Raw genomic sequence first — 27384 nt, 5'->3', positions numbered from 1 at the left:
CAGGCCCTCACTAAATCTTACTGAATATAGACTTTGATAACTTTTAATTTTAAAACTTGTTGTTATTACATTAATTTGTGAGATAGAGGTTATAGAACAACTTTCTGGAGTCTGTTCTCTTCTTCTACCTTTTCATGGGTTCTGGGAATTGAACTCGGCTTGTTGAACTTCCATGGAAAGCACATTTACTCACTGAGCCATTTCATTGTCCAAATATAGAGTGTACTTCTCAACCCAAGGCTTGTTCTGTATCACTCTGAAAGGAAATCTTCTGAAAAGCTTGTTTCCTTTTGCATTGTCCCTGTTCTAAGCATCGTTGTTATCTCGTATATTACAAAAGATAAGCCCTGTTACAGACGCTCAGCCTTGTACATGCTGCACACACAAGCATTCTCACTGCACTCAGGAATTCTGTCCGCTTTCCGTCTCTTCAGTTCTCCCATTTCCTTACTTCTGGGTCATAAGAATCAATAGCAAAATGCACAGTACAGATAAACTATCTTCATCTTTCAGTAAATGCTATTTTAAAAACTTCTCTGTTTTAAATGTTAGCTTTTACGTGCTCTTAATACATCTTCCTTATGAAATGACAACACTTTGTCTAATAAGCTTTGTGACTAGAACATAAAATATTTCTAAACAATCATTAATTTTAGACTATTTGATAAAGATTAACTGTTCATATGTACATGTAAATGAAATGGCTGTGTATGGTAGCACACACATAATCCAAATGTAAAGACTGAAACAAGAGCTTTATGAATTTTAGCTTAGCCTGAGCTATACAGCAGGTCAACTAACCTGGGCTAGCATGATAGTAAGACTCTATCTTTAAAAGTCCCCACAATAAGAACAACAAAGCAGAAAGAGATAATGAATCACTAATGTAAGATATTCTCATTTGGGTCTGGAGCGATGGCAGTGAAGAGCACTTGCTACTCTTTTAGGAGACCTAAGTTTGGTTCACAATACCTCTATCAGGTGGCTCACAACTGCCTGTGACTCCGGCTGTAGGGGATTGACTGCCCTCTTCTGTGGAAGAGGATAAGTTCAAGGTCAGCCTGGGCTTCCTGTCAAAACCTTGTCTTGACACAAAGAAGCAAGCACGCAAACAAAACAGCCTCAGGGGCAGCTGGTGAAGGGAGACTGAGAAAGCCATGTGGAGCCACCACGTATAAGTTGAAGTTCTGGGGAATGGAAAACAAGCAGAGTCTTGACTGTGGAAGAAGGATGCAGGGAGATGGGAATGGAGCAGAAGGAGATGTGTGCTGTGAACAGCCAGGTTGGGGCAGAACACTTGGCATGCTGTGGCCACACTCTGCCCGTTTCCTCTTTCTCCATATTCTGTGCCTTAAAATGAATCCTCCAGCCCTTGAGCTAACTTTAGTGAGTGTTTTAGACCAGAAGAGCCTAATTAAAGTGTCTACACAGTATGTGCTACAAAGGAGATCTTACAAACACAGATGGCAGGCATTCCTTTGCTACATTACACATTTCTCTGGTCTGCTAGAGCCCACAAAATCACCTTAATGTATCCGAGGCAAAACAAACAAACAAAAAATTGGATTCACATTTCCCAATTCTTTTCCCTGAGTCTTGGTTTGTTGCCAGAGCCCTGAAGGACAGGGTGGGAGTTATGGAAGTCTCAGGCAACTAACTGGGAGATCACCAAACAAAATTGCAGTGGGATTCCTGCCTCATAGTGGAAGGTACTGAATGGGACTACAGCATAGGGACAGGGCATGGTTTGGTTCTTGTCAGTGTAGAGAACATGGTGTCTTGGAGAACATGGTCTTGTCAAGAGCAGGGACTAACTTCCTGGCATGATGGTTCCATGCCTGCTAGCCCAGCACTCAGGAGGGTGAGGCAGGATTTTGAGTTCACAGTCAGCTAGGGATATAAAACAAAGCCCTGAACTTATAAAAAAGAATTAAAAAGCCAAGTACTAGGATAGCTAGTTTTATCCCTATATGTAGCCCCAGATTTTAGTATAACACCTGACATAGATTTGAGTGAGTGAGTGACTGAAGAAATATAAATAAGTGAATGACAGAAGTAAATCACATCCTCTGTAGGTCCTCCCTCTATCAAATCTTCCCAAGTCAAGGAATGCCACCTTAATGTCTCCCTCCATCTCTAATAAACAATTCATGCAGCACTGTGAGTAATGTTTACAGTGACTAGTGAACCTTAGTTAAAAAAAAAAGAAAAACAACAACGATGATGTAGTGGTGACTATGGTAATGACATAGCTCAGAGACTGCAAATGGACAACTCTGGATAGCCCTATTTACAAAAACACCACCCGCTTTGTCTTCCTCTGTCTGGAGAGTGAGGTTTTCATTTTAAGAGGCTGACTAAAAAATGCAGGGCCACTTCCTGGGCAGGCTTCCAAGTGACTACATCTTTCTCACAGCGTTCCCCAGAGCCTCAGCCCAAGCTGCCTGGGGCGGGGCCTCTAGCCATTCGTAGCTGGGGGAGCTACCACTGGAGCCTGCCAGAATTGCTGTGTTTTTAGGCTCTCTCTGGGTGCAGATATCAGCCTTGGCCTTTGCATTGAAGAGACAGACGTCAGCATTTGTGATTGGCCAGCCTGGTGTGTGTGTGTATGTGAATTATAGGAGATGTCGTGCCACGCTTCCGAATATGAGGTTCCTTTCAGCCGAGTGTCCGGGGTGTGGGTGAGTCTAAATATCTGAAGACTTCCCTTGTTGGTTGGTAAATGCTCAAAGCTGGGCATTATGATTTTCCAAGGGCATGACTTAGCATATTTCTTAATCCTATGGAGCCTCGGGTTGCCTTTTCTGTGAAATAGGCATAGTGTGATGGTATCCTATGGAAGGATAGGAATGTGTATGCAGTATAGTGTGTCGGGAGGCCAAAAAGAAATAGCAGCACCATCTAATGCCTGTCATATGGTAGGAACTGTACAGATATGTTATTTCCTCTTTTCATTTTATTTGTTCTTAGTTTTTAAGACAGGGCCTTACTATATAGTTTAGGCTGGCCTTGAACTCTATCATCCTGTCTCAGCCTCCTGAGTGTTGGGATTACATGCGTGAACCATCTTGCCTGACTAGCTCTTAATATTCCTGATGCATCAGTTAGAGGGGAGGGAGAAGGGACTGTGACAAAGCTTTATTTCTAGGAGTACAATATTGCTTTGCCGGCCCAGCAAATATATTCTACTTTTTCCCCTTGGCCCCTTGGGTCTTACTCGCTAAAGCCTGAGGCACTGTGGAATATTGTTGAACTCATTCCATAGCTCAGGCTGGCCTGGAACTCACTGTGATCCTCCTGCCTTTACCTCCTGAGTTGAAGACTGTGACTACAGGTGTGAACCATCATGGCCTGCTATATTCTTCTTAGTTGAAACTGACTACCAAACAGAAAACTTCAAAGGAGGATTATTGTGATGAAAAAAATGTTTATCAAAATGTATTTCCCTTCTCTTTTTTTCCTTTTTAGACCCTGACTGCACCAGCCCCATTTGCAGATGAATCCAGCTGCGAGTGCCAAGCACCTCATGAAAAACTGACCATTGCTCAGGCCCGCTTAGGAACACCAGGTGAGGCTGTTGCTCTCAATTCCCAAATGGGCTTTGTCTTGACATTTGAAGTATCACAAAGCATGTAAACAGCACTCGCTTTCAGAGTGGAATTTTGTGATTATAGCATAGTGCAAGAACACTGAACATTAATAGCAAGAACTAGTTGAGTAGAGTGACTTGCAACTGTAATCTCAGCTCTGAGGAGGCTGAAGCAGGAGAACTACTGTGAATCTGAAGCCAGCATGGGTTGTGTGGTGAGTTCCAGGGCAGCCTGGGCTGCAGAGTGAAACTATTAAAAAAAAATCAAAACAGCAATCGCTCTGTCATTTGTTAGTTCTACAAACTCTGGCAACTCATGAAGAAGATCTGGATTCATCTTCTCATTTGTAAAACAAGGACAATGTCTTGCTCCAGGTGACTTTTGTGACAGGTAGATTCTGTTAAAACTACCATTTTTCAAGATATTGATGAACTCACCCACTATAATTGTAACTGTTCTGAAATGTCTTAATTTTTATTTTAAGTGAGCCCTAAGAAAGACAGGGTTCTGTTCTAGAAATGTATTCCTCCATCCATCCTTTTAGCCTATATCAGAAGACCAACGGGGAAGAGATGTAAAAGGAACTATAAAGTGCCATTTCTCCTTTCCAAAGGATTTCATGCTAATTAAAGAGACAAGACTATCGGACATGGGCACATGTATGCATGAACAACACTAATGATAAGTGACAGTTCAGAGAACAGCAGATTCATGTGGGCTGGAAAGGTTGGGCAAGACTTAAGGGAGGGCGCTGGTTCTGTTGGGAGATGTTTTGGCTCGTGTCTACAGAAAACAGAAAGTTGTTCTGGGAGGATAGAATAGGACCATTATAGAAAAGTATAAAGCTAGAGGGCTATGTGAGGAGATTTGTGGATCAGTCCAATTATTTAAGATGGCGTGAAACGTAGGACTGGTTGAGTGAATTAAGCTTTAGGGCATTTATGATGGCAAAACAGGGTTGTGCTCCTACTGCCCCTGCAATACCCAAGCAACTCAGACTTAAAGGAATCCACGGGGTAAGGGACCCTGTATTAACTAATAGTAGCAGGCATTTATAAAATGTGTACGAAGTGCTAAGGTCTTTATGTGTATCGTGCCATTTTGCTCTCACAACACAAAACATGGTCAGTACCTTCAGTATTTCACACATCAGGAAACGAAGGCTTCGAGAAGTTATGAAGCTGCACAAGGTCCTTCAGCTGGCAAGAGGCAGGGCTTCTTACACTGGAGCCTACATCAGAATCACGAGGAGGACCTGTGGATATACAGACGTCTGGGACTCCCCACTGGAGTGTCTGACTCTGTTCACGTGGGCTGAGACCCAAGAAACTGTAATTGTTTGTTTGTCTGGTTTTGGTTTTTGGTTTTTTCGAGACAAGGTTTCTGTGTGTAGCCCTAGCTGTCCTGGACTCACTTTGTAGACCAGGCTGACCATGAACTCACAGAAATCAACTCTTAACAACTTCCCAGGTAATGCTGCGGCTCTGGGAACTCCTGCTGAGTAATACAGTTGGGGTCTTGACTGGTTAAGAGCTTGACCCTCTGAACCACAGCATTCTGCTCCCTCTTTAAGAACATCCCTCAAAAGTGTTGAGGTCATTGGTTCATTTGGAGCAAAGTGAGAAGGGGGTAAGGAAAGTTACTTTTTCATGAGCTTCTTTTGAGAAAGGCAACATAAGGCCTGGAGTGGTATCTTAGAGCACTTGTGTTTATAATTGTCTAAAGAATCACATGGAAGGGCTAAAGGGACGGCTCAGCAGTCAATAGCACTTGCTGCTTTTGCAGAGGACCCAAGTTCCATTCCCAGCATCCATATGACAGCTCCTAACCTTCTCTAACTCCCATTAGAGGGGATCTGATGCCTCCTGCAGGCCTCCACGGGCACCTGCATGCACATGGTGCACGTACAGACAAGCATATGCACCTACAATAAATTAAATATATTAAAAAAAAAAAGAACTCTTGAGGAGTGTCCTTAGACTCCCCCATTCCTCTGTCCTTAGACCGGGAATGGAGGATGGCCATCTGCATGTTTAACGAACAGCCTGGATAATCCTTAAATTGGCGGCTAGAGACCACATACTGAGAAATACTGACCCAACAATAAAGTCCAGAGCTTCTAAATGAAAATTTTGGTCACCGTGATAAAATTCTTGAGTTAGGAGGAAGAAAGTTAGTCAGGCCCCGCCTTCCTGTTTTCACCATCTTCCAATAGAGTTAATACCCGGAACCAAGCCTTCAATACATGAACTGGGATGGGAGTGGGCAGGAGGGAGAGAGATAAAGATTCAAATGAAAAAAGAAGGTGATTGTGTGGAAAACAGAATTGACCGGAAGTTAAAGGATAAGCTTCAGATGTGCTCAGAAAAAGGTCTTAACTTCCCGTAGAAGTAAATATCACACCTACTCGATGGCTTGTCCTATCCCTGAGCTCATTTAAACTTTGAAAAATCCCGGAAGGCTAGAGAACAGGTGTCATAAGTGGGTAGAGCTAGGACTTTAAGTCTCCTTTGCCTCAAAAAAGAAGTGCTTTCCTCAGCTAGCCTTGGGGCTAAGTGAAAACATGATTAGACCCTTAGCTGAAGGCTGGAAGGTGTGTGAATACAGTAGATGAACAATACTTTCATTGTAATCATCTGCTCCATTTTCAGCTTCTGTCAATCCACAGTCTCTCTCCTCGGCAACCTCCTCACCCCGTACTGCCCCCTCCTTCCTTTCTCCTTCTCCCCCACCCCTTTAAGAGACCAGAAAGACAGGTTCCTCATTTTGCTTTGGGTCCTGTAAGAGTTTCCCAGTCTGGAAGTTGCTGACACATTACAATTTTAAAAAGTGATCTGACTGCAAAATCAACTCTACAGATAGTCTTCAAATTTACTAAATGGCCTTTTTTTCCCCAGTAATTACATCGTCTTTCTTTACTTTTCTTCCTCTCTGCTTCCTGAATTCATTTATCTTGATCAACCCTTAATCATTAACAAAAACTTCCACAAAACCGCCATCTGCTTTCTTGTAGGATTTATATCTTAAAACAAATTTTCCTCAATTGAATTGCAATTGAATAAGAGCATTGAAATCCAAGATCCCTTATTAGACAGTTTGTTATTTCAGAGCATTTTCTGTTTACTGCGCCTTATTTAGAATACAGTATAATCCTGTGAAAGCAATTCTGTTTGTTCAAAATAGTATATAATTGAAAATAGTTGAAGTTCTCAATCTGACATAAAATCTCCAGATTTTTATTGCAGAAATTTAATTTATTAGCAAGATTGTACCATCTGAATCTATAAATGTAATATTTATTTATTTATGCTCTAAATTAATGAGGTTGAATTACATCAAAAACTAATCACAATTTTAAATATAAATCCTAAATCATTTAATAGAAGTTTGCAATGATTTCGTTTATTTTCAGTTCCCTATTTGTGTGTGTGTGTGTGTGTGTGTGTGTGTGTGCATGTGTGGTGTTGAAGTTTGAACTCAGGCCCTTGTGCATGCTAAGCAGCACTCTACTATGAGGCCATACCACATCCCCTTAATATCTTATTTTATATCATTAATATAATACGTGCTTATATTTTTTTTGAAGTCAGTAGGATTCTTAGGTTTATAACGAAAATCAGCAGGCTAGTAAGGTAGCTCAGTGGGTAAAAATATTTGCTGCACTGGCATGATGACTGACTTTGAGCCCAAAACCCAAGAGGAGTAAATTGATTTCTGAAAGCTATACTTTGACTTCCAAATACATACCATGGCATGTATGCATGTTCTCTCCTCCCACCTCTCTCCTCTCTCTCTCTTCTATCTCCCTCCCCTTCTTCTTTATCCTCCCTTTCCTCTTTCTCCTCTTCTTCTTAGCTATCAGGATGGAGATACGGAGAACAACCCTCTTCCTCCATTTTGCACCCACTTTATACACTACATTGATGAAACACAGCTACTCAGCATGCCCTTCTGATCTGAAGGAAATGGGTTTCTGGTCTGCCTCAGCAATAGCATCCTGCAGGACTAGAAAAGACTAAAAAGTACTGACTGATTGCTTCTAACCTAAAGCACCAATCCTATAAACAAAACTAATACACTGACTGCCTTCTCCTTTTGATCACATGCTTGCCTTCTCTTACAACACAGACTGACCTTGTACAATGGTATGATGACAAACATTTCACCTTCCAAGGTGAAATGAGCCTTGCTTTGTAGCATTTGCCTATTTTTGAAGTGAAAACTTCAGCATCACAGCTCACTTTAGCCACCAATAAACTTCGGAATTGGAAAGAAAAATGAACAACACTCTTAGTACTGGGTAGACACCAAAGCATCATTGTCTTTCTTCTAAAGTCCTGCCTAAGTATGTGATCAAGAGCAGCAACTTTAAACGCTATATCCAAATAAACATGTAGCTGTATGTGGTAGCACATGCCTTTATCCCAGTACTCAGTAGGCACACCTCTGTGAGTTCAAGGCCAGCCTGGTCTACAGAGTGAGTTCCAGGATAGCCAGGACTGCCTAGTAAGATCCCATCTAAAAAATTTAACATGAAGAAAAGAGAGTCTGTATAAGAAGACTGGAAGCCCATTCTTTTTGTACCATCATCTAAGGAATAGAGCTTGTATGAAACAAAGCCCTTAAAGACCAAAGGGAGGGGAAGGGGACCTAAAAAAGACCATAAACTGCATGGCTGGATGCTTTTAGGTCTCTTTACTCAGCTCACTAGATCACTTCCATTCTTGAGGGTGATTTTTTCTTTCTTAATAATCTATTTCTATTCCATGTCTAACTTAAAAGGCATGGCTATTTTTCCGTCTATCTTCCTCATGGCTGGTAGGATTTTCAGCTAAACTCTACTTTTTAGTTAAATGCTTAAAATTGTCCTCAGGTCTCTTTCCAAGTCCATTTCTAAAAGATGAAGAACTTTAAAAGGAAACCTCAGTTTCCCTAATAACAGGTAGATTTCACTGGTTCAGATATGTAGATTCTGTCTGGAGTGAAGAGAAATCCCAGCACTCTGTGTTTGTCTTTATTGTTGGGTAACACTATGTGTTGTGGCCTTAATTTTTTTTGTTGTTGTATTTTGATACCCTTAGAAGAGCCTATTTAAAAAAAATCAATTTCATGAACTAATGTAAAACTGATAGCGTGTGGATATTGTCTCTCCTGTAGGTAAACTTATAGAGCTGTTCTAATAGAAGGTAATGGAGGATCTCATTCTGCGGTCATGTTAACTGTCTCTTTCTTCCACAGTTGACAGGCCTGTTAGAGTGTATGCAGATGGAATATTTGACCTCTTCCACTCAGGTCATGCAAGGGCACTTATGCAAGCAAAAACACTGTTTCCCAACAGCTACTTGTTGGTAGGAGGTAAGAAGTGCATTTTCTTTGTCCAGAAACTCCCTTATAATATGCTTCCTGAAAAGTACCCCTTTCAGATGTCCATCAATAAAACCTGACATTGTTAATGTTTCCAGTTCAGCCCATACCACCTCACTTGCTCACTACCTGAAATTTAAAGTGACATTTAAAACCATAGGAGAAATTACATCATGAGATTGCACCAGAGAGAAAGAGAGAGAGAGAGAGAGACAGATTAATGATTTCACCAAAGGTAGCCACCTCATATTTTCCATTAATTCTTTTCTACTGCTATTTGTGACATGATCCAATTTATGTTTCTAAAATCTCCTAGAAGATCAAGGAAAAAGAAATATTACTCTGATTTCAAATGTTGGAGTACTAACGGGGTTTATGACTGGTGGAAGAAGAAGTCATTATCTCTCTTATTTATGCATGACCTGCAGCACTTAGGACAGTGCCGTGCTAATAAGACAGATCTAACTGGTTGCACAACTCTGTACGCTGTGATAAAGAAATGGAGATTTATACATTCAGGCCATCTTGGTTCACAATAAAGGAGTTGACTTACTTCCTAAGAGCACGAAAAGAAAAACATGGTTTGATAAAGATTGATGTTTTTCTCCCCTAGAAGGCTTACCTATTCTAATTTTGATGAGAATGGAGGACTGACTGTGGAGACCTGCATGTCATTTCTGTAGCTCTGGAAGTAGCACATCCATTCATTGTGATTAGTTTTATATCCACCCACTGTGATCAATTTCCATGGTACGCCTTTGGACTAGGCACTATAAGCCTTGAGATCCCCAAGAGGGAAAATAATGTACTGCCAGGATATGCTAGTATCTTGTATTGTGTTATTTTATGCAAGTATAAAAAAAAACAACTCCTTTTTGGAAATCTCGGAGATTTCCAAACTTGTAGATTTTGCTAAGGGCACTAACCATGTGACTATTGAGTGGAGTTCTTTGAGAATGACAAAATGGGAAAGAAAGTCATATGAAGGGACCAAAAAGAGAATCTTTTTTGCTCACTTCTCTGTCCTAGTCCCATCTCCAGAGTAAGCACTGCTGCCCAGAGTCTTCTGGGCCCCGGGAAGACCTCTGCAGCATGTGGGCTTCAGGTATCTAAGTGAATCTGAACTCAGAGGTCGTTTGGTATGGGTGGGTCACAATTCACTGTGTGATTCAGAATTCTATACTCTCACATGGGTCCACACGAGCCTTAGCAAGTTGTCCCTTTACATTTTGCTGCCACTGGTGTCTTCAGAGGTTTCTTCCCGTGGATTTCTGGTTCAGTAAGTTGTGGTATATATTCTGTACGATCATATTCTCTATCCCCACTCCCTCCCTCTTTTTCTCCCTCTTCTTTCCATCTCTTCTCCTTTTTGTCTGTTTCTCTATCCCCTGTTCTTCTCTTCTCTTCCTTCCTTTAGTAGCAGCTTGTCTTCATTTCTCTGATAAATCTATGAAAGAATATTGATTTTTTTCAGTTATTTCTATGTTATTATTTTTTTTTACAAATGTGTGGGGACATTTAAGCTTTCTGACATGGCACACCATGGGACAGAATTATAACACTAAAATTTTAAAACAAAAATTGTACCCAGATATGCTGGTATACCAGAACTTGGGAGCTAAGGTAGGAGAATCATGAGTTTGAGGCTATCCTGGGCTGAGTGGAAGTTCCAGGCCAGTTTGAGCTACTCAAAAAACTTTGCCTAGCCCCAAATAATTAAATTAATTAATTTAACTAAACAACATTGTTTCCCAGTCACTTAAATGCCTCCACTTAATGCATCTAAAAACTTTGAAGTGTGTCATTATATATTTCCAAAATACAAAACAAACTCTTTCAATTTTTCCAAATACTTTATAAATTTTCCCTTTTCTTCTCAAATTTGTTCTTGCCTAGAATTTTCCTAGTGTGATACTTCAGTGCTTGCAAATCTTTTAATTACCTCTGTAATGGTCTCTAAAAGAGAAATATGTATGTAAATCTGATCACAATTACCACTGTAGCGTTCCTTTTTAAGACTCTACTTTATTTGCAGTATTTGGGCCTCTACCTCCTTTTCATTAAAACCCCAGCCCTAGGTCGAAGAGAGAAGGCTAGTGGAGAGAGGATACCCAGACCCCTTTTTTTCTCCCAGCTGTTTAGGGTTGATGGGTCTTAGGGGCTACACCAATCTCCATCAACAGCAGACACAGCCAGCAGTCTCTCCGAGCTGTTACACCCTGAAGTGTTTCTCTCCATCTGTCTGCTCCAAATCGCCACACCGTCCATCTCTCAGGTCTCTCCAAATTGCTACATGCCACACACCAACACCACACACCACGCCATTCTTTCTGGGCTCTCAAATTTACATCCGCACAGTCCTAGACCACACCCCTCTCCATGCTGCATGTGACAGGCCATTACTACCTGGCAAAGACCATGCCCCACACAAGACAGTTAACAGCTGTGGACAAACTATATAGCCCAACTAAAACAAAAATTAAACAACAATTAAAAACAAAAATGTATTCACATAACTGAGTTTACAAAGAAACCAAAACTTCCATTACATACCATGTTATGCATTTTGATAAGTGATTGTTAAACATAAAAATAAATTTTATCAACAATTTTACTTTTAATAAGACAAATACAGTATGCTTACTTATGGATGTACCTGTGGGTGAGCATAACTTATTGCCAGATCAAGGCAAAGTATAGCAAGAATTTGTTTTTGTTGCTTTGGTAGGAACTGAAATATTTGTTCACACAAATGTACAGATGGGAATGGAAGAAGTTAGTTAAAGTCATATCACTCAGTTCCTTGAATTCTTTCTGAATTATTTGCCCTAACTCACAATCTATTATTATTGTCATTAAAACAATCATATTTGTTTGTCATGTGGCAGTCTGATAAGATCTTTTGCATAGAAAGGACTGACCTGCAAAGGGATTTGTTATTAAGATTTAGAATCATTTGTTCTTTTTCTTTCTCTTTCTGAGAAATTATTACAAAAGGTTTTATCAAGACTTAACAAATGGCTCTTAATTATCACTGTTGCTACTTGACTTGAAAGCAACTTATTCAAGCAGATACATGCAAAGAGAAAGGGGAAATGGAATTATTGGTAATTGTGTTACACAATTGCCAATCCAACAATTTCTGGGGGAAAAAAAGGCACTTACTTTTAAAGCATTTTTTTTTTTTTTAAAAAAAAACAAAGTGTTGAGGCTGGGATTTTAGCCTACTGAATTTGCAGAATATACCTTCTTACTCTAATTGGAAAAATGAGTCCTTATTGTCAGATTTACTAAAAACCTGGAGACCAACATAATGGCTTTTAATTCACCTATATTAATGTGTTCTAGAAAGCTTATGAAAAATACTGAGAAATTATTATAAAACATGTAACATAAAGTAGAATCATTTAAAGTTAAAATAATAAAGATCCAACAAATTGTATTAACAAGAAAATGAGTCCACATACTTAATTTGTTGCAACATGATACAATTCACAGATAGGATTACAGTGCATTTGTAAGAAGAGAAATATGAATTGTAAAAAGGATTTCTTTTCTGGTTTTTAATTATGTGTACATTTGTGTGTGTGAGAGAGAGAGAGAGAAAGAGAGAGCGAGAGAGTATGTGCATGTGAGTACAGGTGCCTGTGGAGGCCAAAAAGTTGTCACATCTCCCTAGAACTGAAGTTACAGGTGGTTGTGAGCCAGGTTATAAGCCACCTGATGAGGGTGCTGGGAACCAAACTCAGGTCTTCTACAAGAGTAGTGTTTGCTCTTAACTGCTGAAACATTTCCCACTTTGAGACAGGGTCTCACATGAGAAATATGTTTTTAAAAGGCATGATATTTTGAGCTAGGTGTTGTGGTGCACGCCTTTAATCCCACCACTCAGGAGGCAGAGTTTGAGGTTAGCCTGGTCCACAGAGTGAGTTCTAGGATAGACAAGGCTACATAGAGAAATCCTACTTCATAAAAATAATTAGATAAGTAAATAAATAAATAAAGGCATGTTATTTTTTTTTTTTTTAATTGTGTGTGGTATGTGGGTTTCTGTGTGTATCAGACTGTAATGTTTGGCTTTCAGGAATAACTCCATAAAATCAAATATGAAAGTCAGAATAACACAATTATCTTTATTAGGTGCCATGATTAAAAGTTTCCTATATGTTTAAAGAGAGAAAGAGGCATATTACTAAAAATCATTCACAGGTAACTTAATTTTTACCATGAGGAGGTAGAAAATAAATATTTTAAAAGATGAAGTTGAATAAAGTCTATTTGTAAATGAAGTATTTTATGATGGGAATTTATAAAATAGTGTTTTAACTTCCCTTAAAGTAATGCATGTAAAATATAGTGTAATACATGTAAAAATAATGTAAATTTTTTACCTATGCCTTTATTCCAGTATATCTTAAAAATTTTATAATTCTGGAAAATATTCCAGATACATTTTTGAGATGCAGCCATACTAGCCTATACAGCTTTGGCTTATTAAAGTGATTTTGAAGTGAATAGCTGGAAAAACGCTTCCTCTTAACTACAAGAGAAAAGCCATTTTTAGGATTCAATATGAGTGTTGAGAATAGCTGGAAAAAATGCTTATCCTTAACTACATGAAAAAGCTATTTTTCACATTCAATATTTCTTTCCAGTGCTCCTTTCGCTTTGAATTCCTGAACCTTGCCCTTCAATATCCATGTGTTCTCTGGTAATAGATAAGAGAAGCAGAAGCAAAATTGTTAGGCCAAAATTTGCATCATTCTCCATTCTACTCTGTTTGGTTCCTAACACCAGCTTTCCCTTGTCTATGGGAGTGTGTATACGGGAGGGAAAGACAAGGAGGCCCTACAGCAGCGGTTCTCAACCTGTGTATCACGACCCCTTTGAGGAGGCGTGAATACCCTTTCATAGGGGTTGCATATCAGGTATCCTGCACCTCAGTTCTTTACATTATGATTGATAACCGTAGCAAAATTACAGATATGAAGCGGCAATGAAAATGCTTTTATGGTTGGAGGTCAGCACAACATGAGGAACTGTATTAAAGTGTCTCAGCTTTAGGGAAGGTTGAGGACCGTTGGTCTATAGGTTCATGGTGCTCTGAACGGCCTTTAATATTTGCTGTTTGCCCTTACCCTTTACAATGCACCTTTACGAAACCCTTTACAATGCAAGGTTTGGATGGTACTTCTTTTGGAAATTGCTATGAGGGTGGTTAGAGATATAAAGACTTTCTCTGAATATTAATTTTAGGAAATTATACTGTTAAGAGGTTCTGGACATTAGTTCTTTTAAAGCTCCCTGTTCTCAAGTACCCACTGAGTCACCTCTGCATGCCTTTGGGGCTATGTGTTCTCAGTGTGAGGAGACCTTTGTCTTAGATTATCTTTTTAGAGTATCACGAACCAACTTAATAGTAGACAGCTTTAGCCTGAGGAGAGTTAAGAAATATTTAAGGAAAAGCTATCCTGTCTTGTTGGTTCAACGGCTGGCTCTCAGCTTATGTGTGAACAAATAAAAAAAAAATGCTTGTGTTGAGTTGAAAGGGGGTGTCCACATTAACTGCATCTACTGATAGGTTTATTGTAGGGATTCCTCTGGGTGGTGCTAAGCTAAGGTTTCATTCACAAAACCACTGTTGTTGATCCGAGTCCATGGACAGGCACTTGATGGAAGTCTTTGGTCTTCAACAGAAATTATTTTTATTTTTTCCAGTGTGTGTATGAGTGTATGCACATGTGCGTGTGTGTGTGCCATGGTACATGTGTGGAGGTCAGAGGATTACCTGTAGGAATCCTTTTTGTCCTACCATCGAGGTCTCAGGGCTCAAACTCAGGTCATCAGGCTTGCCTGCAAGCGCTTTTACCTGCCAAGCCATTTTACTAGCCTCTAGAAAGAATTCATGAAAGGACAAGAAACTAGAAGGGCTGTGGTTTACTTTTCAATTTTAGCAACTGGAAGTTTACATTACAATCGGAATACTTGCATGTATGATTTCTAAGCATGCAACCAGTGATGATTTGGAATTGTTTCCTATACAATCTTTACTGTGTTGGCAGCATTTTAATGAACTGAGAATATCCGTTTACAAAGTATTTTTAAAAATCCATTTCAGTATTAAGTTGCAGCTCAGTAAATTAAAAAGTTACAACAAAGAGGATTTCTTCTAAGCCTAAAATTTTGTTAAAGGATAAGTCTCACCAAACACCTACCTCCATCTCAAAGGAAGGGAACAGAATAAAACAATAAATATAGTTCTATTACTACTATATGATGGTGATTTCTAATACAGCCGATGTAAATATTACTTCACCAACTTCGGTTTCTGCTTCGTTGTACTTTTATTAATTAAAATTAAGTTTTAATGAAAATTAAGTATTTTTGTACAGCTAAGGGTGTAGGTCAGTGGTAGAGTACTCGTCTGTTATACAGGGGGCTCCAGATTTGGTTCCCCTTGTAACGTGGAAATATAAACAACAATGAAAACAGCTCTCTGAAACAGCATATTCTTCTGAGACTCCACTTTGGGCGGAAGTTAGGTGATGCAATCCCAGTCCTCATGGTGCTGTCATTCTGCAGTCAAGTGCCTGAAACACCTGTAAAGACAGGAGAGGGATTTCCTCGTCTCTAGCCCAGCTCACATTCTACGCTGCCTCTTCATCCAGCCCCACATAATTACTACTGGAGAGGGAATTCATTGTACCTTTCTCAGCTGAGGCACTTGAGGTCTGTACCCAGATGTGAACACCGATTACTAGAGATGCTCATCCCCCATCTCTCTCAGGGTTCTGCCACTAGCCCTGCTGCTTGTGTTTTCCATAAATGCTTGGCCTTTTGCCCACTGCTTGATGGAATCTTCTCTTTTGTTATCTTCTCCCTTATACAAGTCCCCCAAGGAGCTCTGGGCCAGAAAGGAAAACTGTCTACCATCATCTTAAGCATTAGCACTTCTACAAGGAGTTTGTAGCAAGAGCCCTGGACAAGCAATTGGAGTTAGAGCAAGGGCAAAACAGTATAAAACCCAGAGGAATATTTCCGCCCATTGTTCTATATTACCATTTTGTTAAGAAGTGGCTAATATTTTTGAGCCTTGCTCTCTGTTTGTGTGGATCATCAAAATGAATTCTCCAAATGTCACCCTGTTTTAAACACCGGAACATTAGAATCTGAACAGCTTTCCCGGAAAAAGAGGAGCCGTGCTGGGATTCGGATCTACGCCTTTGCCAAGTGGTGGTGGCGGTGGCGGTAATGGTAGTGAATGCCTGTGATGCCAGTGCACCGCCACCACCATTTGGCAAAGGCGTAGATCCGAATCCCAGCACGGCTCCTCTTTTTCCGGGAAAGCTGTTCAGATTCTAATGTTCTGGTGTTTTTGGAGACTTATAAGTCTGAGACCATCCTGTTCTCAAGGATGAGTCTCAGGACAGCCAGGGTTACACAGAGCAACCCTGTCTCCAAAAACAAACAAAGGAAAAGAAAAGAAAAGTAAAGAAAAGAAAGGCATCTGAGTCTTCAGGGGTCCAAAATTCAAGTCGTGTGCTATTTTTCTCTCCTGCAGGGTGCTTCACTTTGAGCACAGTGAGCTGCCAGGATAGGTTAGCTGCAGCAGGAGCTCCCAGAGAGTGCAATGAATTCATCCATGGAATACCACTGCTTGGAGTTCTCCATCTGGTTGTCAGAGTGCATTTGGCAAGACTCAAGAACAACAATGCTGCTTTGGGCGTAATTAATGTTTAGATAATATGGGTCAGCATGTTCAGCTGCTTCTTGTGCTTACTCCTGGAGTATGAAAAGAGTCGTGTATTGTTGTCAACAGGATGTTTGTTTTCTTTGTGAGCTCTCAGGAGGCCATTATCTCAGTCATGTAAAAGTCATATGAAACTGCTTAGGTGTGGATTCAAAGCGGGGGAGGTTAGGGGCTGGACCTCACTTTGTGCTGTCTGAAATATAAAACTGACAGATCTGAAACATATTTCGATTCAGTATGACTCCTGAAAAAGTCCTAAAAGGACATCTAAAAAAATCTTACATACGTTTTTAAATAGAATAATGCAGCCCATAAATGGTTCCTCTTTAGGGAGTTAAAAGCTGAATCAATACATAGTCATTATTCCCTACTACCTGCCCTCCCACACCCTCTGCTGCCTCTGACCATAACAGATGATTTAGAAACAAGCAGGTATCTTTACTCAAGTTGTTCATAGTATGCCTCAGGGGAGTTGAAAATGATGTAAGCGTCAGAATCACCCATAAAATTCCCTGCACTCTGTCCAGAATTTGACTATGAGTCTAGCCCATGGCAGCTCAGTGCCCAAGTGGGTCCTTAGTAAGGGGAACAGGGACTGTCTCTGACATGAGCTCAGTGGCTGGCTCTTTGATCATCTCCCCCTAAGAGGGAAGTAGCCTTAACAGGCCACAGAGGAAGACAATGTAGCCAGTTCTGATGAGACCTGATAGGCTAGGGTCAGATGGAAGGGGAGGAGGTCCTCCCCTATCAGTGGACTTGGAGAGGGGCCTGGGAGGAGATGAGGGAGGGAGAGTGACATTGGGAGGGTACAAGGGAAGGGGCTCCAGTTGTGATACAAAATGAAAAAACTATAATTAATAAAAAATAAATTAATTAAAAAAAGAATCACCCATAAAGCTTGTCAAAGACAGAGCTCTATAGACCCCACCAGGGACCCGCTGAATCAAAACCTCAAGGAACAGAGTTCACACACACACATACACACACTCACACACACACACACATGCACGCACACACGCACGCATGCACTCACGCACACACGTGAGTTTTCTTTGTTTTAAAAATATTCATTAGAATTATTTTACCGTTTAAAAAAGTGTTGCCTTTAGCTTATCTAAGGATATAGAACACATGCACCTATGGCCATATGCAACAATAGACACAGCCATTATAGACCAGTTTTCACTCCAGGTGAAATTAGAAGTAGAAAGAGGAAGGTTTTGTTGTTGCTGTTGTTGTTTTTACTTTAAACTAAAAACACTGATAATATACATATTGCTTGTCTGATTTGATCAAAAGGGCTGTAAAATCCCACACACTGACAGAGAAGCAATGTAGTGACATCTGTAATGCCTCTGCTACTTGCTTCTACTTCACTTTTTTTTCATTTTTTGTTTATTACAATTTGCTCACTTTGTATCCCACCATCAGCCCCCTCCCTCAGCCCCTCCCAATCCCGGCCTACCTCCCTCTTCTCTTCCCATGCCCTTCCCCTAGTTCACTGATAGGGAAGGTCTTCCTTCCATCTGACCCTAGCCTATCAGGTCTCATCAGACCTGGCTTCATTGTCTTCCTCTGTGGCCTGGTAAGGCTGCCCCCATCAGGGGGAGGTGATCAAAAAGCCAGACACTGAGTTCATGTCAGAGATAGTCCCTGTTCCCCTTACTAGGGTACCCACTTGGAGACTGGGCTGCCATGGGCTATATCTATGCAGGGGTTCTAGGTTATCTCCTTTCATGGTCTTTGGTTGGAGTATCAGTCTCAGAAAAGACCCCTGTGCCCAGATTTCTTGGTTCTGTTGCTCTCCTTGTGGAGCTCCTGTCCCCTCCAGGTCTTTCTATCTCCCCCTTCTTTCATAAGATTGCCTGCACTCTGCCCAAAGTTTGGCTATGAGTCTCAGCATCTGTTTCCATGCCCTACTGGGTAGAGCCTTTCAGAGGCCCTCTGTGAAAGGCTCCTGTCCTGTTCCTGCTTTCCCCCTCTTGTCTTTTCTCCATCCCGTTTGTCTTTCTGAATGAGGATTGATCATCTTACCCAGGGTCCTCCTTCTTGCTTAGCTTCTTTAGGTGTACAGATTTTAGAATGTTTATCCTATACTGTATGTCTAATATCCACTTTTAAGTAAGTATATACTGTGTGTGCCTTTCTGTTTCTGGGATTGCACACTCAGCTATACGATGGTTTTGTTAAGTTGACATTGACTCCTGTGTGATCTTTTAAAAAATGGCAGCAGGGGCCAAAGAATCTTTGTGAGTTAATGTGATATAAATAAGTGACCAAACATGGTTTCTTCTTTTGAGACATAGTCTCACTATACAGCCCCAGGCTGTACTAGAACTCACTATGTATCCCACTATGTATCCATATAGATCCTCCTGCCTCAGGCTCCATGGTGCTGGACCTAAAGGTGTGTATCACCATGTCTGACTCAGACATTTTTCCATTTAACAAGCTCCTTGGGTGATTCCATTGATGTTTTCATAATTTAAATGGCTACAATAGAAAGCATCTCAGGAAGTATTTATAGAAGATATAAATATATTGGAACTATATAGGTTTGTATGTGTGTGTGTTGGTGTGTGTGTGTATATGTGTCTAGAGATTCATTAGTCTCATGTGCATATGTATTATCAAAGTATGCTTTCAGATAACTATTTTATTTATGTATTTAAAATACTAGTCAGCATTTATTAAGCACCTTTATACATTGGACACCATTAATTCATGCACCAAATCTTTGTTAAGAACCTGTCATGGGCCAGATACTATTCTTCAGAAAATGAAACAGCCATACCAGCCATGGAGGTGCACACCTATAATCCCAACAATTGAGAGGCTGAGGCAAGAGGATCTCAAGTTAAAAGTTAGCCTGGCCTATACAGTGAGTGCTCATCTAAAAAAAATACAATCTGTACAAGTATCCGCAGTGCACAATACTTGATAAATATTATATTGTAAGAAACAAATATCTGACTTAAATATTTGCTATATTGTATTTTTGTGTGTTTAAGATAGGATTTTGTTATACATTTCAAGCTGGCCTCAAACTCATGATCTTCCTGCCTCAGCCTCCCTAGTGCTGAGATTATAGGTATGTGCCACTAAATCCTGGTCATACTATATTTTCTGTTGTTAATTTAGGGTATACCTACTTATCTAAAGAGCTTATTGTAAAACATTATTTAATCTTAAATGGGCAACAGCCCTGTGCATCTTATATTTACTGTATCTCTTGACCAAACGAAGGCAACATCTACCTATTGACCTGTACCATCCAAGTTTGTGTAAATGCATGTTTCAGTGTTTGCACAGCCATGAAATCAACTAGCAATGAACTTCTCAGGACTCGCCCTTATTATTAAGTGACACATGACTCTCACTGACACAATAATTGTGTATATTTATTGGGTAAAATCTGATTTTTTGATCTATATATACATAATAGAAATCAAGGTAATTCTATAGCAATTATATACATATAATAACATATCCATCACTTTAATGATTTAATTTTTTTGCAAGAGTTTAGAGTCTTAGAAATTTTAAAGTAGACCAAGCTTTATCATTAAATGGTCACCATGCAATACACTAGATCACTAAAACTTATTCTTCCAGTCAAACTGAAGCTTTGCATCCTTTGATCGAGAGCACCAAGGCCAAAGGAGTATTTCCATAAGTGACCTTCTTTCTCCTTTGAAGGCAGAGCCATCTGTTTTGATGATGACTTGTATATTAGATGTGTGAATGAGCCATGAAGGGATGTGTTCTGGAGATGCAAAGCATAGTACTGGGGTACACTTACTGTTTGGCCAGGTTTGGTCTAGGATATAGAACATGATTTAGTTCCAGGAAAAAAAAGAGGGTAGTTTTGTCTGTAAATCCCATTTTCTACCCGTGAGGTCAGAGAATTTACTATGTATATTTAAGGCCTTAAAGGAGAAATACTTTTCATTTCAAGAAGGAGTAAGGGCAGATCTGACCAGTTTCAGCAAGCTGCTCAGCAGGAGCTGGGCAAATAAGAACTACTTATAGTAACCTTTCTTTCTAGCACATAGGGGACATTAGGAAATCTCCCTTAGCCAACCAAAACATGGCGGGTAAGTACAGTTTTTGCTTAGTTCATTTTAAAACGCTTTTTAGTAAATCTTAAAAACAAACAAACAAACAAACAAAACCCAAACACCTCATTTCTTTCTAAGGCTGAGGATAAAAGAAATTACCATTCCCATTTAAGGGCTTCAGAACCTGAGATCTGATAAGGACCAGATGTTCTGGAAAGGTTGAACCCTGTTCAATCTGATCTTGTATTTTATAGCTCTTACCTCTTCATTGTATAGCCTAATATATAGTCATTGCATCACTAACAAGGCATTACTATCTCCCTTCTTTCTCTCTCTGTGTGTAGTGTGTGTGAGAGAGAGGGGGGGTTTACACTAATTAGGTCACTAAGTACAAATAATTATGTGAAAGAATTGGAACTGATATTGGTTAGTTTAGCTTTGTACAATGCAGGCCTTTTCTCTTTTTCCTTTGTCTCTTCTTTTGGTTTCATACGGTCATTTCATTTCTGAATAGTAACATTCACCAAAGGTTGAGCTAGAAGGATGAAAAAGTAGGAAAGTCACATTAGATAGCATTCAGGATAATTTTGAGAAAAGCCTCAAAAGAGAACGCAGCTATAATTAACAGTGAAATGAAACTTTGAGTTGCTACTGGATTTAGGTTTGCTTGCCTCTCATCATCCTTTGTTCCTGTAAAAACAAAACAAAACAAAACGCAAACCGAGTTTGTGAAGCCAAACACCTAGGGAAACTACGCTCCATTCATCTTGCTGAAGAAGCCAAGTCTACCACAGGGTGGGTGGTAGCAATATTTAATACTTTTGCCTGTTTAAGTTTGCAGTGACGACCTTACTCACAAATTCAAAGGTTTTACTGTGATGAATGAGGCAGAACGATATGAAGCTCTCAGACACTGTCGCTATGTGGACGAAGTCATCAGAGATGCCCCATGGACTCTCACACCAGAGTTTCTGGAAAAACACAAGGTACCTCTCCTTCCCCCACATTCTCCCTGTGACAGGATGAGGGACTAGGGCTTTGTAGCTGAGACTGCAGGAAACTGAAAGACTCTTCCGGTTTCCAAAAGAGCAAGCTTTAGGGGCTGACATGTGGCATCACATGATGTAACACCTCCCTTTCGCTCAAAATTAAGGACTGCTATCTTCTTGCTTTGAGTGCAGGTACTAGAGCTGGGCTAGCCAGGTCCAGATGCTGTCTCTCTCTTCTTCTACCTAGAGAACCATCAAGAAGATTCTTAACCATACTCTACTCAGTCACTTCATCTATAAAATTGAATGATACTGCTCTCTCCTTTGTGGGACCATTATAGGACCATTCCATGGAGCTTATGAAAGAATCCAAGTCAAAAACTTGGAAAACTGGTTGTCCTACAGCAGGAGCTCCAAGGATGTCATTGTTACTGCTGTCACCAGCATCACTGTTGGTGCTCAAAGACTCATGGGCATCCTTAGACATGAAACAAATGAACACACATCTTCTTTGGAAGGTCAGGGGTGAGGCTCTAAGGGAAAAAAAAAACCTTTATATCTATGATTTTTGTGACTCTGAGATTCCTCCTGACATAAGACTTTTATTAGTTGAAAACATTAGACATTCTTTTGATCTGCATCAAATTATGTTCTTTGTATCTCCCCACCAGCCCCATTCTAGGAGCTAGTCTTTCCTTTTATAGGCAGTACAAAAAAATAAGATTAAGCTGTTCTAAGAATTTTCTTTTCTATTTTTAAATTCGCAATGCAGAAGAGAATAGAGAACACTGATAAATGTGCATGGGTAATAGCAGAGGAGACAATTTCCTGGTGAGAATGAAAAGAGGAAAAACTACAATATGATTTACTACCAGTAATCATACTTTTTTTTTTTTTTACTTAGCATATATTGTATATTCAACATACGGCAGGCTTTTTAGAGGATACTAATAATGACAATGATGACTGCTACTTATTATTTACCATATGCCCAGCACTGTGCTAAGGACTTTGCTATTATATAAAATGAGTTCAGTGTCATGGCTACCCTGAGTTATTATTATTATGCATTAAAGAGGAAGAACTAAGCTTAAGTACAGAGGATAGAATTAACAACAACAACAACAATAAAATATATATCGAACACTCACTATGTACTACTTTCTATTTTTAAGCACCGTTACATATCATTTTAACCCAGCAATTCCTCCTTGAATTTGCACCACAAAGGACAATGCCTGGAAGCATTATGGTTGTTGTAGCTAGGGGCTGCCACTGATAGCTAGTGGGTGTTAAGTGTGAGATGCTGCTCGGTGTCTTCCAACGCACAGGACACCCATGCACACACACCCCAAAATTATCTAGCCCCTGTTGTCATCGGTATTAAGGCTGAGGAATCCAGTTTATGAATTTTATACTTTGTAAGTGGGTGGGTAGGAATGATACCCTGGAAAATCAAACTACTCATCTAAGTAGTCTTGAAGGGCAATTAAGGCTCAGTGTAAAGTGCTTTAAAAGGTGTGTAAGAATGTTTACCTGGTACAGTAGGAAACAGGGGCAAAGATTGGCAGGTATGGAGATCAGAAGAAAAGTGTTCAAGAAGGCCTAGTAGTGACTTGCCTCACTGTTGTGACAAAATACCTCACCAAAGCAACTCGAGGAAGGATGGGAGGGCTCATTTTGTGTGTGGAAGCACAAGCTAGAGGTAGCTGATCACATGATCTCCAGAGTTATGGAAGCTGAGAACAACGAGAGCTGGTGCTCAGCTTACTTCCTCCTTTTTACTTGGTCCAGGAGCCAAGCCCATAGCGTGGTACCACCTACATTCAGGGTTGTTCTTCCCACGCACTTAGCCTAAGCTAAAGACTCACCCTCGGACACGCCCAGAGATGTGTTTCCGTGGTGAGTCTACGTCTCATCAGGTTGGCAATAAAGGCTAACTATCCCAGGAGGACAGCCCACTTGACAGCTTGTAGAGGAAGCTCGGATGAGTTAGTGTCATAACCCAGATGACAGGGCCTTCTTCTTTGAGGCTGATCATGAGGGGCTCTTGCAAATAGTCACAGCTGCTCTGATGAAGAGGGTTAATGGCTGTTATGCCTACAACATCACATTCTACAACTGCTTTATTTTAAAAGGCACTGGGCTGGAGAGGGGAGGAATCACCAGTTCCTTTCAAATCTGTAAACCTGCCCCTCCTCAATGCCAGTGTGGTAATGTTCTTTTTTTCTCTTTCTTCAATAGATTGACTTTGTGGCTCACGATGACATTCCATATTCCTCTGCTGGTTCTGATGATGTTTATAAGCATATAAAGGAAGCAGGTGAGGCATTTCCCTGTCTACCACACCACACAACCAAGCATAAGATGATAGCTGCTATAGGTCTGCAGCACGTATATCCTGAAGGTTGGAAAAGTCACTTTCCCAGCAGCCATTTCTGTATCATCCTCTTTGCAAGAGCTCCCTTAGAGTGCAAGAGAACTGGGGAAGAACTGGGGGCCTTCCACTTTTCAGTCCCAACCTTGCTTTTAAGGAGTTCAAAGAAAAGGAATCTTACAGATTTCCAAATTTTCCAGTTTGGTGCAGCAGAGAGGCTGTGAACACTGTGCAGAGGAGAATGAGAAAAAAACCTGCTTGGTGTGTGAGTTACATCATAATGGATTGTAGCATGGAGGACAAATACCTTCATAAGGTCTGCGTTGTAAGCCAACTCTTCCTTCCCTAAAAACTGCAGCATAGGGGTAGATCAGGAATTAGGATCCAGCTAAGAAACCCCAAAGTTAACTGAATTGCTCAAGAGTTCTTAGTTACCTTGGGCATATATCTGGTAGGGTTTTTCTGTGTTTTGTGTTTTGTTTTGTTTGGCAACATACTTTTACTCTGTAGCTCTGACTGGCCTAGAAATCATTATGTACCTTTGGCTGGAACTCAACAGAGATGCCCTGTCCTTGCTTCCCAAAGGCTGGGATTAAAGGCATGACATATGCCACCATGCCTGTGTTTTGTTGTTGTTGTTTTGTTTTGAACGTAGCACTATGGATTGAACATAGAGCTTCCCATATGCTAGGCAAGCATTCTACCATAGACTAAGAGTTTTTGCTTAACTCTTTTAAATTGTTATAGTTAGATGCTGATGGGCGCTCCAGGCCTCTGAAGGCTTGGGGTTCTGCTATTATATACTTAATGGCTAGCTTTGGTTGTTAGCTGTAAGCTGGGAGCTCAGGTGTATTTGTCACTGGGGCACCAATAGATTATGTCCATGTCGCCTGGGCTTCTCACAGCATGAAGGCTGGGACCAACTGTCTAGAGAGCAAGCAAATTTAACAGATGCCATAAGGATTCCTGTGACCTAGTGTTGGAAGTCACATACCATTATTTAGATGACTTTTTAAGTATAAGCAAGTCACTGAGGCCAACCAAATTCAAGGGCAAGGGAGTTGTAGGTCTCTTTCAAGAGTTATTTTTCTGTGTTATTATCTTGTATATGTGTGTGAACTTATTTATTTATTTATTATAATATATTCACTTTGTATCCTGGCTATGGCCCCCTCTCTCATCTCCTCCTAGTCCCACCCTTCTTCCCTCTTCTCCCCCTATGCCCCTCCCCTAGTCCAATGATAAGGGAGGTCCTCCTCCCCTTCTATTAGACTCTAGTCTATCAGGTCTCATCATGAGTGGCTGTATTATCTTCCTCTGTGGCCTGGTAAGGCTGTTCCCCATCAGGGGGAGGTCATAATGAACCTCTTTTTTTTTTAAGATTTTATTTATTTATTATATATACACCAGATCTTATTATGCACCAGAACTCAATATAGATGGCTGGGAGCCACCATGTGGTTGCTGGGAATTGAACTCAGGACCTTCGGAAGAGCGGTCAGTGCTCTTAACCTCTGAGCCATCTCTCCAGCCCCCCATAATGAACCTCTTTTTTAAAATATAGGTTTTTTAAAAAATGTTCCTTGAGAGCTTTATACATGTATTCAATAGAACTTGATCATGGCCAACCCAAATTCTCTCCATAGCCTTTGAAAGCCTCCTAATACTTTCACCTTCTACTTTCATGCCTTCTTCTTCTTTAAAAATATAATCTGGGGCTGGAGAGATGGATCAGGGGTTAAGAGCACTGTCTGTTCTTCCAAAGGTCCTGAGTTCAATTTCCAGCAACCACATAGTGGCTCATAACTATCTATAATATGATCTGGTGCCCTCTTCTGGCCTACAGGCATACATACAGGCAGAGCACTGCATAAATAATATATAAATAATCTTAAAAAAAAATATAATCCACTGAGTCCAATGAGTGCTGCCTATGGGGCCATGCATTGGAACATGAGCAACTTACCCATGAGACCCTTTACCACAATTTACTTTCTACAACAAACAATCTGGTGGCATTTTCTTTTCCCTGGTAGTGTAGGCCTAAGACTAAGGGTGTGTGCCTTCTTTTATACAGAGAGCCTTCCTTAATGATCCATGAATCTGCTCCACTGATTCCTCACTAGGAAGAAGAGTCATTATAAGGATCTAGTTGGGATGTATATAGAGACAGCCATAGAGTGGTCCCTGTAGAAGAGTCTCAGTCATGACCTGAGCTCCCACGTGAAGCTTTTAAGCTCCATGGTTTATTTGGAAAGAGAAAAAAATATATCACTTTAAATAGCAAGAGATATCACAAGTATAAATTAAGCTGCACAACATTGTGATCTGTCAGAACTGAGTGTCAAAATCCTCTAGGAAAGATGGAGCTGAGCTGAGATAGACTGTAAGGTCCACATTACTCATTATCATTCTGATAGTGCCTACTACTGTTGAAAGTTGCTTTATTAACATGTGCTTTGCTGCTTCTTAAAATAGCTCCATAACCAAATGCTGCAATTCTGAAAAGCATGATAAAAAAGGTTCTCTGATCATGCTCATTACTGAATATTTTTAGCAGAGCAATAATTAGGATTTGGAGGAAGCTGGGTGCCTCATTATGTCAGCAGAGGGCTTGGCTTCTTTCAGAGACCTACCTCTCAAGCAGCCAAAGCAAATCCCCCCAACCCCAAATCTGCTTTCAGTTATTTAGCCACAGTCTCTGACTTCAGACAGGGCAGGCTCATGCCCCCTGTGTCCAAGTGACTTGCCACAATCAATTAGTAACTAAAGAACCTTCATATGTCATCAATCCTGAAGCAAGATGGGATGAATTTTTCCACCAGAAAGTTTTCAACTGTTCCAATTAAGGTGAGTGTTCTGTCCCAGACTAGCTGTCTTGGGCTCACACAGGGACCCACCACCTACAAAAGCCCTCCTTCTGTACTTGGTTGGCATTCTCTTCATATCTATATATGTTTGCCTTTCCTGCTTTCCATTTGGTATTTCTGTGTGGTTTCACCCTTCTAGAAGAACACAAAGGTTTCAGATCTAGTGGCCAACCCCCAACTCTGTCCTCGGAGCCATGGATCACAGTCAGATGCTCCATCTTTAAGATCTGCAGTACCACCCTGCTGCTGAAACTGTGAATACGCACGTGACACTTTTAAAGGTCCCAAAGGGACACCTAGGGGCAGCAAGGCAGAAAATTCTGAGAGGCTTGGATTTGCAAGGGTGTTGAGCATCAATATTCATCCTGTTATTTATTCAACAA

General features: G+C 40.4%; 1 protein-coding gene across 8 annotated transcripts in view; it reads left to right on the top strand.

Moving 5' to 3' along the window:
• Pcyt1b (phosphate cytidylyltransferase 1B, choline) overlaps nucleotides 1–27384 on the top strand; it is a 94518-nt gene that overhangs the window by 47610 nt on the left and 19524 nt on the right. For 3 of the 8 annotated variants that reach the window (XM_060376739.1, XM_060376740.1, XM_021661514.2), the window contains 4 exons: nucleotides 3469–3568; nucleotides 8829–8945; nucleotides 21600–21751; nucleotides 23999–24077. In XM_060376739.1, the coding sequence (XP_060232722.1) occupies nucleotides 3469–3568; nucleotides 8829–8945; nucleotides 21600–21751; nucleotides 23999–24077 (448 nt within the window). Of the gene's footprint in view, nucleotides 1–2467; nucleotides 2682–3468; nucleotides 3569–8828; nucleotides 8946–21599; nucleotides 21752–23998; nucleotides 24078–27384 lie in introns of those variants that run through there. The other 5 variants (XM_060376741.1, XM_060376742.1, XM_021661516.2 and 2 more) reach the window with 3 other exon arrangements.

Source organism: Meriones unguiculatus, assembly GCF_030254825.1.
Source record: "Meriones unguiculatus strain TT.TT164.6M chromosome X unlocalized genomic scaffold, Bangor_MerUng_6.1 ChrX_unordered_Scaffold_30, whole genome shotgun sequence".
In the NCBI taxonomy this organism is placed as follows: Eukaryota; Metazoa; Chordata; class Mammalia; order Rodentia; family Muridae; genus Meriones; species Meriones unguiculatus.
This window is presented reverse-complemented; position numbering and strand designations above follow the sequence as displayed.